This window comes from Pinus tabuliformis, chromosome 5_2 (genome assembly GCF_031772625.1).
Source record: "Pinus tabuliformis cultivar Carrire ecotype Pingquan chromosome 5_2, CPIR1, whole genome shotgun sequence".
Taxonomy (NCBI): Eukaryota; Viridiplantae; Streptophyta; class Pinopsida; order Pinales; family Pinaceae; genus Pinus; species Pinus tabuliformis.
The window spans coordinates 431,113,421-431,133,525 of NC_142306.1; the positions used below are offsets into that span (position 1 = coordinate 431,113,421).

At 35.0% G+C, this 20,105-nt stretch overlaps 1 protein-coding gene across 1 annotated transcript; it reads left to right on the top strand.

Moving 5' to 3' along the window:
- The first annotated feature begins 17,823 nt into the window (after window positions 1-17,823).
- Window positions 17,824-19,572, top strand: LOC149159463 (putative pectate lyase 18). Its single transcript, XM_089434323.1, has 4 exons — window positions 17,824-18,074; window positions 18,200-18,845; window positions 18,946-19,049; window positions 19,170-19,572. The coding sequence occupies exons 1-4, from the start codon at window positions 17,872-17,874 to the stop codon at window positions 19,528-19,530; spliced, it is 1,314 nt and encodes a 437-aa protein (XP_089290449.1). The 5' UTR covers window positions 17,824-17,871; the 3' UTR covers window positions 19,531-19,572.
- Window positions 19,573-20,105: the final 533 nt, after the last annotated feature.

The following is a 20,105-nucleotide window of genomic DNA, read 5'->3' on the forward strand; positions in this document are numbered from 1 at the left end:
ATGTCTTATCCACAACTTATGTGTGCAACTTCAAGTTACATTAAATATCCATGTGGTTCTTCATATCCACTTTAGAGGTCGTTAGTAGATTTATACAAGAAGTTTAGATTAATAGTACAAATCACATATATACACCATAAAATCAAGTCACTTATTCATACGCCCAATCAAAGTATCCAACAACATTATATAACTATTGTTATGTTTGTGATTCTTATATATCCATGCCATGATGAATTATTAGATGACCGTATAATCCCAAATAGTACCAAACATAATTCTAGTTGAAGGACATCAATCAAGAAATTCATGTAATTAACAAATCTAAAATGCACTCAATTATTATTGTAAATTAGAGCGAAAAGAGAGACATTACAACACTAAAAACAGATATTAACTTTATTAACTTAAAATATTGATACTCTCATAATATGATCATTTTATCAAAAAGAACATGACATTATTTAAACATATATATTATTCATTGTGTACCTTCCTCCATCTCTCTCCTCTCTCTCTCTCACACACACACACACACATGCTCACTCTCTCCCTTCCTTGTTCTTCTCTCTTCTCTACTCTCCCTTTATCTCCCTTACCCATTGGCCACTATCACCCACCTTTCCCTCTCTACATTTCCCTCTTCCTACCTCTCTTTATCTACCTCGTGACTCTATCTCCCTCTTAATTTCTGACTCTCACTCATTAACTCTCTCCTTATCCATTTACACCTCTCTCCTTCATTCCCTCTCTTTATCATCCTTTGTCTTTCCACACTCACTCCACTTCCTTGATTTCCATATATGTCCCTCCTTCCCTCCCTCGCTTACTTATTCCATCATTTGAAGCAAACTTCCAGCTATATCTCTCCCTCCCTCCCTCCCTCCCTACATCTTAAAGATTCTAGACATGAAATAACATCCATGTTCTAAAAAATAGACACATTCTTGAAAGCATGTGTTTTTTCGAAATCTCCCCCACACTGTTGAAATCTTACTCATGCTTTTGAGAATGTGCACATGTTCTCGAAAACATGCACAATAATTTGAAAATGTGCACATGTTCTTGAAAATCCAAACTAATATGTATGTGAGGCAACATGGGGAGCACAAAGTCTATAGTATTACGATCATGTACACATATTTTAAAGATTTCTCACTTTTTCTTACATTAGTAATTTCATGATGGCCCCATTATGACTTCTTACACCATCATTATCTTCGAAGCACGCTCATAATAGATTAAAATCATGATATAGTGGAACTTGCATAACATAATTCAGTTTAGTAATGCACCCTGAGTAAGTTGCTATGTATTTAAAATGATGCTAATAAGAATTAAAGCCTATTGGCATGATTAGTATTGGAATCCAAAGTTTTGTGACCCACGATAAACAAGAAAAAATGAATCTATAGAAAATACAAAATTACACTGATAAAAGCATGAATTGGCCAAGAGTCTACACCCATGGGTTGGCATATGTATTGCTCTAGTCTACAACATCTATTAGTTTATTTACTCAACTACACCATTAACCTATATACTTGTTTTACCCTCTTATTTAGTCAATGTTGAGCACTTAATGAAAGAGGCTCAACATTGGAAGTTGGACGAGGAGAGGGGTGAACTCCTTTATCATTTTAATTTTTTGTATTTCTCATATGGTATATTTGTCTATGTTTTTATGTTGTTAAATGAGTTTTAAAACCATTATTTTATGTGCTTTTGCAAAGTGATCCATTTCCTAAAAGATATAAAATTTTACTTAGCAAATTTTCGTATCACCATCAATTTTGTATAACAGAGTAGTTTGGTATCAGTGCTCAAGGTTATTTTGAAGGTTTGATTTTGTTTGCATGTTTTTTATGATGCTTGCAAGGTTGAAGCTCAAAATAGGAGAAGGAGAGCTTGTGGAGTCAAGGTCTCAAATTGTTTCAAGGAGAACACGCATATCTCAAGATTCACTAATCATGGCACATGAAGGTCATGAAGGGATGTCTAAAGATGAGATAACTTTTAAAAAATATTTCTTTGAAATGTCTGAAATGGTGAAAGTTGTTTATGAGGAGAGGAACTTAAGGTTGCAAAGAGAGAGCTCAAAACCTCCAAAAGGAGATGGAGGAAAATGATACAAACCCCCAAAAGGGAATGGGGTGAATGGTGACAAGCCACTACCTTAACCTCCATCCTCACGCTCATCCTCATATTCTACTACTTCTAACCCTTCACAAACACCTCCAAATTCTCCAAAGGGACATGGAAAAACTCCTTTCTTAAAGCTTGACATAAAGTTTGAATTTCTTATGTACAATGCGGAGGCGAATACTGACAAATTAGATAATTGGGTTCGTTAGATTGAAGCATATTGCAGGATACAAAGAATCAAGGATGATGAAACCAAAATCCAACTTGCTTCTCTTAGTTTGGAAAGTGCAACACCCATTTGGTGGTAGGTGAAAACTCAAGAGGACATGAATAAAAGTGGTAAGGTTTTATCCTCATGGAATTATTTTTTTGTTGCAATAAGATGAGAATTTTATCTATTAGCATACATGCAAAAAGCTATAATGGATTGGAAAAACATTAGGAAAGCTAAGGGTAAAAATGTGCAAAGCTATACTCAAGAATTTAGGAAAAGATCTTTGATTTTGGGTATAGATTTATCCTCTCGAGACACTCTACTCAAATAGATTCGAGGTTTACATAGTTATTTGAGAAACATAATTCTCATGTTTAACCCTACAAAACTAGATGAAGTTTGTGTACAGGAAACTCATTTAGAGGCAAGGGGAAAGAATGTTCCCCAATATGGAAGCAAAAATCCGTTCAAGAGTGGAGACAAAGGAAAGGGGAAAGTCAAAGAAAAAGGGGAGAAGAATGCTTCAGTCAAGAACGAGGGAGAAAAAACTCACATGTAAACATTTGTTCAAAAGAAGGTCATGATGAAGATCATCGTTGGAAACTTCATCCTGAAATGAGACCTTGAAAGTTTAACAACAAAGGGAAACAAAAGACTTCTACAACTACACAACATGATTTAGGATCCAATTCCGGGGATGAAACAAAGGTCACAACCATGGGATTTAAAGGTAAGGAATTTATTGCAAGTACTAGTTCTTCCAGTAACCTCAATGAAACTCAACACGAAAACGAAAGAATAGAGTTTGTCCACATTAGATTCATTTGAAAACATACCAAGATAGATATGCTGTTTGATAGTGGATCACAAGAAAATCTTATTTCATAAGACATTATTAAGAAATTAAACTTGGAAACCATTTCTCATCCAAAACCTTATCCTTTAGGTTGGATATGTGACAATGCAAAATTGCATGTGAAAAAAAGATGTGAACTAGAATTTTCCATCGTTGCAAACTTATAGATGAGGTAGAGTTTGATATAATTCCACTTGACATTTTTGGCATTGTTTTCGGAAGCTCATATCTATATGACAGGAGAACCATATTTCATCGCCATGAGAAAAAATATCACCTTTTTACAAATTTGATTGAGTACTTTGTTAGAGAACATAGAAAGAAGTTGAATTTATCACTTGTGAATGTTGGAAAAATGTAGAGGATTTTTAATGTTAGTAAGAATTTTGTAGTCTTGATGATCAAACCCAAAGAGAATTTTGAAAATGAAGCCTTCCAAGGATATGATGCAAGATTAAAATCTGATTTGATTTGGTTGTTAACACCTATGATAAGATGTTTCAGGAACCTGAAGGATTTCCTCCTAAAAGAGGAATCCAAGATGAGATCCAATTGCGGCAAGATTGTCCTCTTCCAAACATTGGCATGTACAGGATACAGTTATGGAGAACGCAGAAATTAAGAAAAACATCCAAGAGTTACTTGATGAAGGGGTCATCAGACCAAGCACATAGCCATGTGGGTCACCAATTGTTTTAGTACCAAATAAATATGGTACATGGTGTATGTCTGTGGTATTCAAAGCCTTGAACAAGATCACAGTAAAGAATCGTTACCCTCTTCCTCAAATTAATGATTTACTTGATCAGTTGAAAGATAGTGTTTATTTCACTAAGTTGGACTTGAGAAATTGCTATCATCATATTAGGATTTTTGAAGGATACATATGGAACACAAATTTCAAAACAAAGCAAGGTTTGTTTGAATGGTTGGTTATGCCATTTGGGCTTTGTAATTCTCCTGCAACATTCATGGGAGTTATGAATTATGTCCTCAGACTTTTTCTTGAAGCCTTTGTGATAGTCTACTTAGATGACATATTGATTTGTGGCAAGACTCATGAAGAGCATGTCAAGCATGTCAGCTAAGTCTTAGATGTATTAAATAAATAAAGTTTGTTTTTAAAGATGTCTAAATGTGAATTGGGAGAAACCTCGTTAGTGTATTTGGGACATATTGTTGGACTGGGTGAATTGAAGATAGATCTATCAAAGGACAGAGTCATTGTGGATTGGCCTAAATCCAATAATGTAACAGAAGTTAGGAGATTTTTGGGAGAAACCCATTATTCGAGAAAGTGCATTTCCAACTTCTCATCAATTGCAACTCCATTACATGCCTTGACAAGTGTGAAACAATTTTTTCAGTGTGGAGGCAAGCAACAGAAAGCCTTCAATGCATTGAAAGAGAGAATCAATACAACACCAATACTTGCACTCCCTGATTTAAGACATCCATTTGAGATACATACCAATGCAACTGACTATGCCATGGGAGCAGTCTTGATGCAACATGGTAAGCCCATTTGTTAGCATTCTGAAACTTTTACTGGTGTAGTAGTTAACCAATCTAGATATGACAAAGAATTGTACGCATTGGTGCAAAGTGTGAAAAAATGGGAACACTATTTGATGGGAAAAGAAACTATAATTCACATTGATCATCAACCATTGCAATACTTGCAATAACACACCAAGCTACAACAAGCGAGTCATTTGATATGGATGGGTTACCTGCAACAATTCCATTTGATAATAATGTATAAAAAAGTATCTATAACAAAGTTGTTGATATGGTATCCACAACAATTGTTAGTCCATCAATTATTATTAAGCATAATTCTATCATGCATGACATTTGTATTGAAGAGTATGCTTTAGATGACTATTTTAAAGATGTATATGCAACTTTGTGTCAAGGAAACTAAGTAGAGGAATTAGATTATTATGTTCATGATAAATTGTTGTATCATCTTGGCAAGTTATGCATTCCATAGGGTGAAAGAATCAACATGATAAGGGAAGCACATACTTCTCTTATTGTTGGCCATTTTGGTGTAGGAAAGAGAGTGACACAATTACCAAGGTATTTTTATTGGCCTTGTATGAATGAAAGTGTGTTGCAACATGTAAGAGGATGTTATTTATGTGCTACTAGTAAGCCTAGCAATAGAAAGTTAGGATTGTATACGACACTTCCAGTTCCTTTGCGTCCTTGGGAAAGTGTTTCTATGGAATTTTTAGGAGGGTTACCTATGTCCAAAAAAAATCATGATTATCTTTATGTTGTGGTGGATTGTTTCTGCAAGATGTGTATTTTGATGCCTTGTAAGAAGTAGGTTACAAGTGAACACACTGCACAAATGTTCTTTAAAAATGTATGGGTGCATTGTGGGTTGCCCAAATCTATTATTTTTTATCAAGATTCTTGATTTGTCGGGAAATTTTGGTCAAGCTTATGGGGACTCATGGACACCAAGTTGAAAAAGATCACATCATTCCATCTACAAACCGATGTTCAGACAAAAGTGGTGAACAAAACAGTATTACATCTTCTTTGTGGTTATTGAAACAAACATCCTAATATTTGGGATGAACACTTACACTACATTCAAAATGCTTACAAACGGGCAAAGAATTCATCGACTCAAACATCTCCATTTGAGGCATACTTGGGATACTTACGAAAATAACCTTTAGATTTTAGGTTTGGGAAAGATGCTGCTATTAGTGGAGATAATGAAGATTCATTGAACAAGTTCAATTGGTGCATCAAATGGTTCAAGAACACTTGGAAAAGAGTCAAGCCAAGTACAGGACAAGGCATGATAAGCATCGTGTTGACCACAATTTTCATGTTGGAGATGAAGTTTTGCTTTACATGAGCAAGGAGAGACTTCAAGGAGAAGGTAAAAAATTGAAACCAATAAGGTATCAACCTTTTAACTTTTAGAAAAGATTGGTAATAAGGCCTTCCAGTTGGATTTGCCTCCATATATGCAAATGTATTTAGTTGAAAATGTTGAGAATTTTAGATTATATGGGCCTCATTTAATTGAGGATCAAGGAGATAATGTTCAGATTCCTTTAATAAAAAATTTCTCTCCTAAATTTCCTGAATAATTACAGCAGGATATTATCCTTGACAGAAAAAAAAGAACTTCAAGAAGAGGGAACATGGAATACCTTTGTGTGGGGCTCAATGGTACAAATCCAAGCAAAGCCAGATGGATTGAGATTGGAAGTGTGAGGTAACTATGCCCTCATATTTTTGTTGACTGAAAATAGTCTTTTGGATGTCCAAAACATTCTAGTGTGGATGAGTGATCCAAAGGATTAGTAAACTGCTCAAAATTGAAACAAGTGTTGAAAAATGCTCGAAACTAGTGCCAAAGCGTAGATCTCGCCGACCTGAATCCAACGCAACTTGAATCACTCAAAATCGATATCGTATGCTCCCAATATCGCATTCTGATCTCTTTCCCAAACAAGTAAAATTTTTGCAAGTTGGATGCAGGACTACTAACTGGGCAGTTCATACAATGAATCAACAGGTTGACTATATAGGTTCACTGGTATTCTCGGACCAATGGGAGGCTACCAAGTGGCCTCATGTGATTAATTTGATTTGGTAAGTTTTGATTGGTGGCTAGAGTTTTTAAGTGGACCAATGGTGGGATGCCACGTGGCACCCCGACACAGCATAAAATTTTGGTATGGGTTGGCCGAAGGCCCGACTGGGTTCAAACAGTGGGATCTCTGAACAAGAAATGCGACGCTCTACTGCATCTTGAATGATGTTACTTAATAAACCATAGCATCGAAATCCTATTTAAAATTTAAGCAGTTTGAACTTCGGGGTGGGGGTCGGGGCAAAGCCCCTCGCCCTTGGTCACTACACTACCCATGAGCCCATGGGCAGAGCGACCAAGCGCTCGGGGCTTGGCCCTTACCCACGGTCTAAACCTTGAACCGTACTGCCGAAGGCAGACGCAACACAGAGCTTAGTGGAATGGATGTGGATAATATGGGGGCCAACCCCAAGCTATATGCGCCATGGAACTGAATGCTGATGGACTAGGGGGCTAGGCTGACGGGGTTGGGCATTAGCCCCAAGCCTGAGGCTCATTGTCCTATGTGGCCCAAATTTTTCGCCAATAAGCCTTTTTACACATTTAAAAGAAATAACAAATTTCGCCTGAACCGACGAGAATCTCACTAATGTTGGGCGAAATTGGCACTTGGCAGGCATTGGAATGGAAGAATTCATAGAACAATTAGTAGAGAAGTGTAATTTGTAGAGGAGAGTTAGTAGAGAAGCCTAGTTTGTAGAGGAGTTAGCAGAAAAAATTCTCTAGAACATAACTTCTTCAGTTTTTGGCCAAATTGAGCCCAACAAGAGCTGAAGCAGGGTCTCTTTTTACTATTATGGAGCCATTGGAGACATAATTCTTATAGTATGAGCATTGTAAATCTATATAAAGACAAGTTTGAGCACGTAATGAAAGAGGCCCAACATTGGAAGTTGGACCAGGTGATATAGCCGAGAAGAGGGCTGAACTACTTTATCATTTTGTAAAAATATAAAAATATAACACAATACTCTTAGCCTCATAGATAAATTTAAAAGGTATAAATTTTCAATCAAAAATCGTATCGAAAATGTGATGCCTAAAAACTCACGTAAATAATTGTGAAAAATAATATTATTTTATTTTATTTATATATAAAAACAATACTTTCAACCATTGATAAATTAATACATATTTTTTTTTATAGGACTCTAAATCTATATATTAAACTTAATCATTAATGATTTGACATCTTCCTAACATTTACATGTTAAAAAATGATTAGATGTTTAACTAAGATTTAAATGTTAAACTTGATCTTAAATTCATATTAAACGTAACGATTAGATATTTACCTAAGATTTACATTTTAAACTTGATCTGAAATTCATATGAAACGTAGATCAAATTCATATGAAACGTCAATTCCCAGTTATGATATGTGAAAATACTATTGGAGGAGCAGAGGCAAGCAGCACCATTGTTGTTGTTTACTTGAGAGGACAAACGTGAGTCTGTCTGTCAAAACGAGCAATCAAATTTGTATAGTAATACTCCGCTGCGTTCAGGGCGGGTAATATAACTAGATCCAAGTTTCACGTGGAGAGAGTTCTGAGCAATGTAGATAAAATTAGTACATAGACCAATGCAATCGGATAAACTCGTTAATAATTAATAATGGAGGGAAATTTTTAAAACCATATATTTTAAATAACTCATTAATTATGAAAATAGTTTCAAACTATAAATTTAAACAAATATAGAAAATAGTAAAATATTTTTATTTTTTTATTATATAATTATTTTAGAAATAAAAGTTAGTTATATATATTATTTTTTATTAAAAAATTTAGAATTTTATTTAATATTAATAAAAATAGTAAAAAAATATTAATAGTAAATTAAAATGATTATCAAATTATTAAGTACAGAAAACAAATTCATTTGAATATTTATATTTTTTTAAGGAATATATTAATTTTGCTCTTAAGAACAATTATGTTTTAAAATATATTTATTTATATTTTACATACAAAATGTAAAATTTTTTAAGATGTATTTTTCAATAAAAATATTATCATTACAATAAGACTTGTAGTTGAATAGGTTTGGATTCTCCATCACAACAATACAAAATTACAATTAACAAAATATCTCATTCTACCAATCAGTAAACCCTAAATTCGCTGGATTCTAAACCTTAATTCTAAAATAAATTTAGTATTTTTAGTTTAATTTAATTATATTTAAACTAAGCGATAATTACCAGCTACTATATAACATTTATTTATTTATAAAAAAAAAAAAATATTATTTAAAAAATAATTTAGATATTTTAAAAAACAAATTTATACGAATAGTTATCAATTATATATTAAAAAATTAACACTATTACGATAAATTATATTCCGACCACTTATAGCTACTTTAGTTATTAAAATAGTGTAACTCAAAGTACAACTTTTTCTAAAAACTAAGACTATTACCCTAAATTATTTTCCTACCACCTTATAACTATTTTAGTTATTAAAACATTACCCTAAATTATTTTTCTACCATCTTATAACTATTTTAGTTATTAAAATAATGTAACTAATGGTACAACTTTTTCTAAAAATAATGTAGGCGCACGTTTTCACAGTGACATGAGGGATTTTCAAACCGCATTACATCATTAGAGATATGTTACTTGATGTTTTACTGTTCGTTCGCAAGGCTTTCCACATCGGTTCCCTTGCAATTTGCATCTCAATACAACAAACTTCGATCTTTTGACTTTTTAAGTCTCCAACAGTTCTCAAAATTTCCACAAGATTACTGATTATTGAAAACTTTTAGGTATTAGTAGCTTTCCATGCTCGTCTCATCTAATATTTATAGTTAGCATCCAGATACATTAACAGGGAGTGAGGATTCTACATCTTGAAGTTATAAATACGAGTTAGCAATAAGTTAACATAAAACTTGAAGAGATATGAAAATCAGTTTAAGCTTATTAAATCTGTATGTATTATTTTTAATTGAGCTATTTTATAAATATATGTATTTATAAGTTGTAATTTGTTGTGGGAGAATTTTATTTTTTTCTGTAAAGGGAAGATAGGGTTTCTAGGGTTTCTAGTAGTTTGTTTAATTTTGTGAATGGAAAAGGGAGTGTCATTATCTGTTTGAAGTTATAAAGGATATATAAATGTGTATAAATTAACAATAATTAAATGACTATTTTTTCACTAATTAGTTATATAGTTATAAAAGAAATATGAAATATTTATTTCAAAATAAAGCTCATTCAAAATTTAATATAATTAGGAGAAAATCGTTTAATATTTTATTTTGAAAATTTCTCCAAAAAAATGCTTGGTGTCTTGTATAGAAATTCTTTATCACTTTTCTTACATTATTTGTACAAAATAAGACATGTCTACTCATGCAAAACTTCTAATTATGTATTCACTAATATATTTATTAGTCCCTGCCTCCGGCATAGCAGGGACTATAGTGTTCGATCGAGCGTTGACCAGGTATTAGTTGTCATTGACCGCGCTGTTCACCGAAATTTAACCTAAGGTTTGGGCATTTCAATTTGGCGCAATGGCATTTTAACCAAACTTTTCACTTGCACCTCTTATTGGAAACCTCACTTGTTTCGAGGCACATTACAAATGTACACGGTTATTTTATCCAAAGTCCGGTTGCAGAAATGTTGGGACACTGCTTTTATCCAAAGTTCGTTTTCTGTGACCAAATATTGGGACAAATGATTTTATCCCAAGTTTTTTTCCACCTACAACAACTATGCATGTAGATTGCCACGGTTATCGACCAAGAAGCCGGAAGCCCGCCACTTGCAGTGCATGTACATTGCCGCCACCTGTAGTGCATGTGCATTGCCACCGTTATTTGGTGCCTTAGGGAAGCACATCGATATTGTGAAGATGTGCAAGCAGACATCTCACATTCTTTCTTTCTGTCAACTGAAATCTCATCTTTCTACTGGTTTTTTTTTAAGCCCAACGTTGTTTTTCACGTCCCCAGTTCGAATCTCCTCAGCTCAAGTGTTTGGTGATTGGCATATCGAAGCAAATAGAGCTTGGTGATGCATTGATCGCTGGATTGCATGTGTGTATCTTGTGGGCGCCGCGGCGGTGAGTAAACCCGATTTGCGGAAATGGGTGACAAGGCTGCGACTCTGGAAGCCATTAACAAAGAAGCTGTGGATTTGGTAAGGAGGACTTGAATGCCTTTTGAGTCTTTTACCAGGTGTTTCTGTGGAGCTTTGAGATTGATTTTGTGAGGTTTGTTAATGCAGGAAAATATTCCCATCGAGGAGGTTTTTGAGAATCTAAGATGCAGCAGGGAGGGTTTGAGCAACCTAAATAGATTATTATTTTCTTCCAATAGATTATTTTTGTCTTCCAAATATTATTGTCTTCCAAATATATTAGTAGTACCTCTTCGTTAAGCGCTCTAACTCGGCTTAGTTTCAAACTTGCAGGCTTTTGTTTCAAAGAAATATCCAGCTCAACTTTCACTTACCACCTTAATCTGCTTTCTGAGAACCTTGCAGTCCACTGCTTACTCTTTCTCGACAGCCCCAGCGCAACGGCCTGAGAATCGGCAAGAAATTGAAACTCCGTGATGCAGATGCAGAACAAGATGCTAGAAATTGTGAACCACACACTGGCAAACACACGCACAGTCAAGGCAGGTATGTTGTTAGAAAATTAAACACAAATATGACAATAATTAATTAGTTACATGCTATTAGTTAGTTACATTTTCTTCTGAATATCTTATGATATGATTCCCTGTTTGTTTATAGGTTCTTCCTGATGATACCCCTTCAGAATTAACACGAGAAGATCTACACACCTAGAGTGTGGTGACTGCAACAGAATTAAGACGAGAAGATCTACATACCTGGAGTGTGGTGACTGCAGCAGCGATAGGTACCTTGGGACAACCTGGGGCTAATAATTAACTACAATGTGAAGAAGTTTCTCATGCACTTATGTATGTTGCGTTGCACCTCAACATCATTCCTCAACATCATCCCTGTGAGAAACACAGAACCACAGTTGGAACATAACCACATTTGGAATGCGTGCATCCTCTTATGTGCTGCTGCTTCGGAGGGGAAAAGGTGAGAGGTTTGTTGCCCTGGAATCTCCTGTATCAAATTATGTTCTTCCTAGCGAGCATGGCCCTAGTTTAAAGAATACTAAATTACCAAGCCCATTCCCTGGGCGGGATATTATTATTCAACCTTGGGTTGAAATAATCTTTAGCAACTCTTCACGCTAGATAGAGTTTCTGGCAAGACAAAGCTCTCTGTGAAATTGAGTTCTTTTAAAAATTTCTGCAAATAGCACATGCACCCTGTGAAAAAACATCACTGCTAAAAAACAACACCACAGTAAAATTATTAACCATGAAAATATTTCTAGATTCATTAATTTTATTGCTACATCAAACACAATCCTCCTAAGCAATTTTGAGTAAGAGATTCCTGAAAGTTTTCAACTTAATGGAAATCAGGGTCCTGCAACTGCAATTGGTGGAAATAGCAATTGGTAGAAATAGAGTGTAGCACAAGCGGGTTTCACTGGATTTCTACAGATTCTCCTTGCCTTGCATGCCCGCTCCGCTTACAGTTACCATGGTGAAATAGGTGAAGTGATAGTAAACCCTCGTTCTCGCTGAAACAAAATTCATCTGAGCGATAAGACTTTTGTCAAACATTAAACACTAGAATTGAGATTTAGATACTCACATGTGGCGTAATGCATATTTTGATGATTGCCACCTTCAGCCTAATGCATGTTTTGATTATTGCCTGTTTTCGGGCATATTGCATGTGGCGTATTGCCTGTTTTAGATACTCACATGTGGCGTATTGCATGTTTTCGGGCGTTCCGTGTAGTGAAGTGCGCCATTCAAGTTCTTTATTATAACAATACTTCACATCAGGATGTAACCATCACCACCACGCTCAATAGAATCCCTTCCAAATGCAAATTCAATTGATCAAGTTGCAGAAAAAAAACTTGGGTGGGATAGATCTGTGTGGTCGTGCTACGTTCTCTCTCTTCTGGAATACGCATGAAGACCAGGTATGGGTAGGACCTCCTTACCTCACCAACGCTGCGGACTCATTCCATTTAATGCAGGTTCTTCCTCACCCTCAGGCCCATCAGTCTCCATCCATTGATCCCATGATCCTTTCCTTCCATCCCATCTAATCAAGGCTGTGCATGGTCAGGCGATGTATAATGATGAACCCATCCCATTTAATCGAGGCTGGCATGGTTAGTCGATGTATAACGATAGACAAGTGTTTAAAATGTTAGAACATGTCAAGGATATAAATACCGTCGAGAACCACGTCAACGCGCTAGCCTCATATAATGTAATTAATTTGCTATAAATAAATTTGTGGGCCCATATCTTGGCCACTCTTCCACACCATTGATATCGTGTCCTTCCCCGTGTCATCGTGGTTGTCCTTCACCATAGATTCTAAGTGTTCTAGCATAAAGTCATAAAGTCGTGCTTACGTGCTACCAGATCTCGGCGCAATCAAATCTGGAGTTGATCGTCCCGTCCTCAGTTCTCCGACCCTAACAGCTCATGTATTAGGCACCCTTGCCCATCCCACCTCAACCGGACAGAAGCACCGAACCTTGCTTTACCCCGCTACAGAAGAGAATTGCTCTAGCGCGGATGCTTTTAACCAGTGACCTTTTGGCGAAGGTTATGATCCACAAGTGAGTGAGTGCCCGGGCTATACGCAGACCTTTCTTTTTACCCACAGCTTAGAGCGAATCTATTAAGGAAAATATGCAGCAAGACAAACCTACTTTTGAATTGTTGAGTCTACGCTGGAAAGCTACTATTATATAAGTAATAGTTTCGAACTCCAATGCGCGATCCTTGCATCAGCAGAGATCTGAAAAACGGGAGGGAAAACATCTATTATATAAGTCATAGTTGTGGATTTAAGAAAAACTATAGTTTAACTGATCATAAGTATACTTGATGGCAGTTACTTCAATGGAAATGATAAGGTGTTGTTTTGTTACTTCAAGTTCCTACTAAATAAAATGCTATACTAAATGGAATGCTATGTTAGAATGGTATACTAAATTGAATGCTATGTTAACACCGAGGGACATCTCCTAATGGTATATTAAATGGAATGCTATGTTAGAATGGTATACTAAATTGAATACTATGTTAGCACCCAGGGACATCCCCTATGTAGCAAGTGAGGATTAACATCCATGTAATAATGGTCTTGTTTTACCGGAGAACATGCGCGTAAATGTATTTTTCTTGCACGTCATATTTATCCTATTCATCATTCAGTTCTTAAAGTTGTTTGTCTGAGTTAGTTTGAAACGTTAATGTAATATAAAGACTTGTCTGAGTTATTTTAAATCTTGATATAATATAAACAAGTGATATTGTTTTTTCATAAATAGTAATTATCATGATTGATTTATTGTGTTTTTTTAGAGAGATAACTAAATATCAAGTTTTTATTTTTAAGTAAATCAATGATTGACTGACTACAAATTTATTATAGTTTCGTTTAATTTTGTTTATTAATTTCAAATGCTCTCCTAAAATAATATAGCATAAAAGCTGTTTAGCTATTTTCGATCTTTGTGTTGATATATTTTGATTCATGACAATATTTCCAACAAAAGAAATGAAGTTTTAATTATATCATGGAGAGTAAATTCAAATTGTCTCGTGCCTTAAAGAACTGATTGGAATGCAGAGGAATTTTCCATCGGCCAATGATATCAATAGTTGGTATATCATGACAGAAATTTAGTTGGGGTTTCCATGTTCAGATCTGCTTTTGCATCAACAGTGTAACTGGTTCGAACAGTAAAATCTAGTTGGATGGGCGAACAATAATTCCAATAGATTATTGCATCGGTGAAATAGTTTATTGTGCAATCAGTGATTCAATAATTGCTCACTGTTGATAACTTAGAACGTTCTTGCAGCCCTTACTTTGTAAGGATTTAACGGCTAAAACAATGTCACGACAAACACTGAAGAGATCGTATAGGATCACGGAATGCCTGAAATGTCTCTTATCTTTAGATTTATATTCATATTATATTTTTCTGATTTGAAAACTTCCCAGTACGTACTCTTGAGTCAATTTTCAAAACATATGGCATGGCATCGGCCTTAAAACTATGTTGGGGCTTGCGAATAAATCACGTAGTGCCTCAGATTGTGGCACTTTTGCTTTGGAACAAGCTCTCAATACTATGATACAAGAAAGATTATTCCCCTGGAACTTTCTCTGTAGTCCTCCAAGGTATGCTTAAACTAAATTTCTGAATACTTAATGGTGTTTGCAATATTATGAATGATTGTATTACTGAGTACAATACCGCAGTACACTCAGAAGATGGAAAGAAAAATGAAAGGATTTCGGCACCTGTAATGCAGGGAAACATCACTGCACTCCTATCAAAAGAGGGATACCAGCGCACGTCTCTTTTCATCAATTCCAAAGCTGTAATTAGTTTATTATCTGATTTCAGGCCCGGCAGGGACTACCGCCGCTTGTGGATCTTGTTATTCATCCATCCACATGTCTCTTGCATAAATAATTCTAATTTCTAAAAATGTATATTATTGTTTCCTCTCTCAATAATTGTGCCAATTTTCAATGTGTCCTATTATTTTTTCTAACTTTCTTGATTTTTTCATGTATTATTTCATTTAAAAAAAATGTAAAATTGTATATCAAATTTATACTAATACATATTGTTAATGTGTAACTTCCATTTTAAATTCCACATAAAAATAAAATTTATTTTTACCCTAATACATACTCTTACTCTTATAAAATACATGTAATTAACCTCACATTAATATTACATTAAAAATTTAAGTATTCATAATATAATTTTGAATTACATTCACATAAAAGATACCTTTCTTAAAATATTTCCCATAGATTATACTAATTATCCTCAAGTGACTTCATAGCACATTCATCGACCATTAGAGGGTGGACATATTTGGAGTTTAAGCCTTCGTGATTTATTTATGTATATGTGCTCCAATTTTTCGTATATGTGCTCCAATTTTTCATTTTAATAAAATCTTCAGCCTTTTACAAATTAACAATTTGTCACTTTTCTCTTTGTATATTAAGATTGCCATCATTTGGATAAGGGCATTATAATGGCGCTGGGTGGATATTCAATTTAATTAAATATAAGTTTTTTAGCTTAATAAAATGTGAGAGTTTAGGATGATTTATATTTTGTTATTGCTCTACCTACAGGGGAAATGTTTTGCATAAATGATTAAGAGAACTTATAGTTTAAAGAATGTAACAAGTGTTTAGTTATAAAAAGAATGGGCACTCACCTTTTTTCATATTTTAAGTTAAGAAAACAAAATATATCACACAAAAAAATATATATGAATAATGTTTGGGGAATTTATTATTATTATTATAATGATTAAAGTATAAAAAATAATAATGTATATATATTTTTTTCAATTGTGGTTTAGGTAGATCTATTTAAAGGGATTTATCCTCGGGCTTATTTGATCAGGCCTACCTTGAAAGGTGTCTCGGAAATTTGACCACATAACCTTCGAGTTGGCAGATTACTTAACAATGAGAATTCTACTAATTAAACTATCACTTAGAACTATGATGTATATATATATTAATATAATATAAATTAATTTTAAAAGTAAATAAATAATAATTTATTTATTTAATTATTTATTAAAAATTAATAATAATTATGATAATGTTTGAAAGATAAAAATTAATAATATAGATTTTATAAATTTCAAATAAAATATAAAAATATAACACAATACTCTTAGATTCATAGATAAATTTAAAAGGTATAAATTTTCAATCATAAATCATATCTAAAAAGTGGTACTAAAAACCTGGGTAAATAATTGTAAAAAGTAATATTAATTTATTTTATTTATATATAAAAACAATATTTTCAAATTAATTAATTTCATCTTCCTATAGGTTAAATTGATCAAATTAATATTTATTCTTTTTATATGATTCTAAATCTATATATTAAATTTAACCATTAATGATTTGACATCTTCCTAACATTTACATGTTAAACTTAATCTCTTGAACGATTAGACGTTTAACGAAGATTTAAATGTTAAACTTGATCTGAAATTCAGATGAAATGTGAATTGCGAGTTATGACATGTGAAAATACTATTGGAGGAGCAGAGGCAAGCAGCACCATTGTTGTTGTTTACTTGAGAAGACAAACGTGAGTCCTGTCTGTCAAAATGAGAAATCAAATTTGTATAACTAGATCCAAGTTTCACGTGGAGATAGGGGCACCGGGTAGTATAACTAGATCCAAGTTTCACGTGGAGATAGGGGCACCGGGTAGTATAACTAGATCCAAGTTTCACGTGGAGATATTTTGTGAAAGCCAATGGTCAGAAGTTCACAATATTCCGTATTTTGTGTGGAGTTTTCCTTCACCATGTGTATCAGTGAAAGAGCGGTACTGCAGTGTCGGTTGGTAAGGGTTCACCATTTTCTTTGAAGTTCAGTTTCTCATATCAAAATTTCGACAGATGTTGGTTTTAGCTTGTGAGAGATCCTTCCTTGACCGCGTTCAATAAGACTTCAGAAAGCCGCTGCTTGAATGTTTCCAATATCTCATAAAAATATATTTCTGACGGTTCAGCCCCACGCGAACATAAAAATATGTCGTCGACGGTGGTTTTTAGTTGTCAAACATCACTGTTCGACTTCCAAGTCTGTGCTGTGTTTAAAAGATTCGCAGCTGACGTTTGCCATCTCCCTCCAGTCAATGCACGTCCCTACATTCCTTAAGCCATCATAAAAACATGCGCAAGGAAATTCATACTGCAATTTACCAAGTGTGATGAAATGATAGTAACGACAAAACGGTGGAAGCTATAAGAAGGCCTCGGCATTTGAAAGAGTGGCTCAGAGCAGAAGCAACCAGCACCACTGTTCTTAGCGTTGGTGTTTCTTTGAGAAGACAAACGTGAGTCGTGGCTGTCAAAATGAGGAATCAAATTAGTATTTTGAGCTGCATGCTGTTGATTGGAATACTCAGTTGCGTTCATGGCGGCGCGCCAAAGCCATTTGAATCAAAATATGGAGAGAAGTTTATGGGACGGAAGATAGTGGAGGCACCGGGCAATATAACTAGATCCACGTTTCCTGTGGAGAAAGATCAGAGGAACGGAGCGAAAATAGTTCAACAGTAAGTAAATCGCTCACTGCGACATTACGTTCCGTTTTGTTAATCTCTCTGTTGTTGTTTTTTTTAATTATTTGATGTTGGAGGCTGAATTGACACGAGAATGCTTCATATGTGTATTCAAACAGAAGCAGAAGCAGAAGCATTAGTAACAGTACAAGAGAAGAAGAGGAGCTGACCGTGTTGTCATGTGCAACGGGTAATCCCATCGACGACTGTTGGCGGTGCGACCCCAATTGGGAGCGCAACAGAAAACGGCTGGCAGATTGCGGCATTGGATTTGGCAAGGATGCCATCGGAGGCAAGAACGGCAAGTTTTATGTCGTTACGGATGCCGGTGATGATGCCGTGAATCCATCCCATGGCACACTGCGTCATGCCGTGATTCAGACGGAGCCGCTGTGGATCATCTTCCAGAATGACATGCTCATCCAGCTCAGGGAAGAGCTGGTTATTAACAGCTTCAAAACAATCGATGGACGAGGCGCCAACGTTCACATTGGTAAGGGCCCGTGTATCACCATAAAAGATGTGACAAACATCATCATTCATGGCATCAACATTCATGAGTGTAAGCGTCTACGAAACGCTATGGTAAACACCTTTCCTCTGAATAGAAAAATAAATCATGGCGATGGGATTTCCATCTCGACAGCGAGGCACATCTGGGTGGACCATTGCTCTATGTCTAACTGCGAAGATGGCCTCATTGACGCAATCAAGTCATCCACCTATATCACCATTTCCAACAATTACTTCACTCGCCACAACAAGGTAAGCGACCTCACATACTCATTCCTTCATTAATTGCAATTCACTCTATTTTATTCCTTCTCTTCTACCTTGACAATGGCCTGCTTCTCTCCAATGGTAGGTGATGTTATTGGGTCACAGTGACGACCACCATCATGACAAAGTTATGCAGGCAACGGTTGCACTCAACCATTTTGGCAAAGGTCTCGTGCAACGAATGCCAAGGTGAGTAATTATTTGCTATTTCATTCATTTCCCGTCTTGTTTTGCATTTTGTTGTGAAGGAAAAGTATGAAATAGTTATTATATTATTTAGAGATTAAATGATGAATTAAATGGATGTAGGTGCCGATTTGGATACTTCCATGTGTTTAACAACGATTACACTGAGTGGGGAATGTATGCCATCGGTGGAAGTTCAAACCCCACCATTTTGAGTCAGGGCAATAGATTCATGGCATCTGCAAATCCCTTGGCTAAAGAAGTAACCAAAAGGCAAAACGCCACAGAAAGTGAATGGAAAAAGTGGAACTGGATATCAGAAGATGATATGCTACTAAATGGTGCATATTTCACGCCGTCAGGATCTCAGGTGCTTTCGACCTATGCAACCGCATACAGTGGCAGACCAAAGAGCTCAGCCGTTGTGGAAGAGATCACCAGGAACGCAGGCGTGCTCTCGTGCAAGAAAGGAACTCGCTGCTAACTGCAACTTCTTACCCACAATTATCACACCTGAACTTGAGTAGCCGCAAGCATTGCTTTTACTTTTGTAAACTGTGTCTTCTTCAATGTCGCCCTTCTTATCCTTCACATTATCTTTTATAATAATAAGTTATCCGGCATGTTGATATTGATCTGCAATTTATTACTTTGTCAATTTCGCAAGTATAAAAGATTCATGTTTATATGAAAATGTAAATTTAAAAATAATCATTTTAAACTTTGTCCGCAATGAAGGACTTAATCAGAAGAATTATGTGCCGAATTATATGCCAAATGCCAAAGTGTGTTGAGTCTGTGGCTAATTTTTTTTTCTAAAAATTTTGCAGCAATAGTATTTGAATTATGGTTTTGATGGTGGAAATAGATTTAGCCCCATCAAAAATCTTTGAGACACCCAAAACTTTGAAATTTGACAGCTGTAAAAAAATCAAATTCTATTATTAATATATATTTGAAAATATTATCTATTCAAGATTTTTAATATAATAATACTCATCACTCTTATCTTTTTTATTATAATAATAATAATAATTTAATAATAATTTGATTTTTATC

Coding starts and splice junctions, on each gene's coding strand:
- LOC149159463 (XM_089434323.1), top strand. CDS start 17,872: ATGAGGAATCAAATTAGTATTTTGAGCTGCATGCTGTTGATTGGAATA. Junction 18,846..18,945: donor ACTTCACTCGCCACAACAAG/GTAAGCGACCTC, acceptor CTCCAATGGTAG/GTGATGTTATTGGGTCACAG. Junction 19,050..19,169: donor CTCGTGCAACGAATGCCAAG/GTGAGTAATTAT, acceptor AAATGGATGTAG/GTGCCGATTTGGATACTTCC.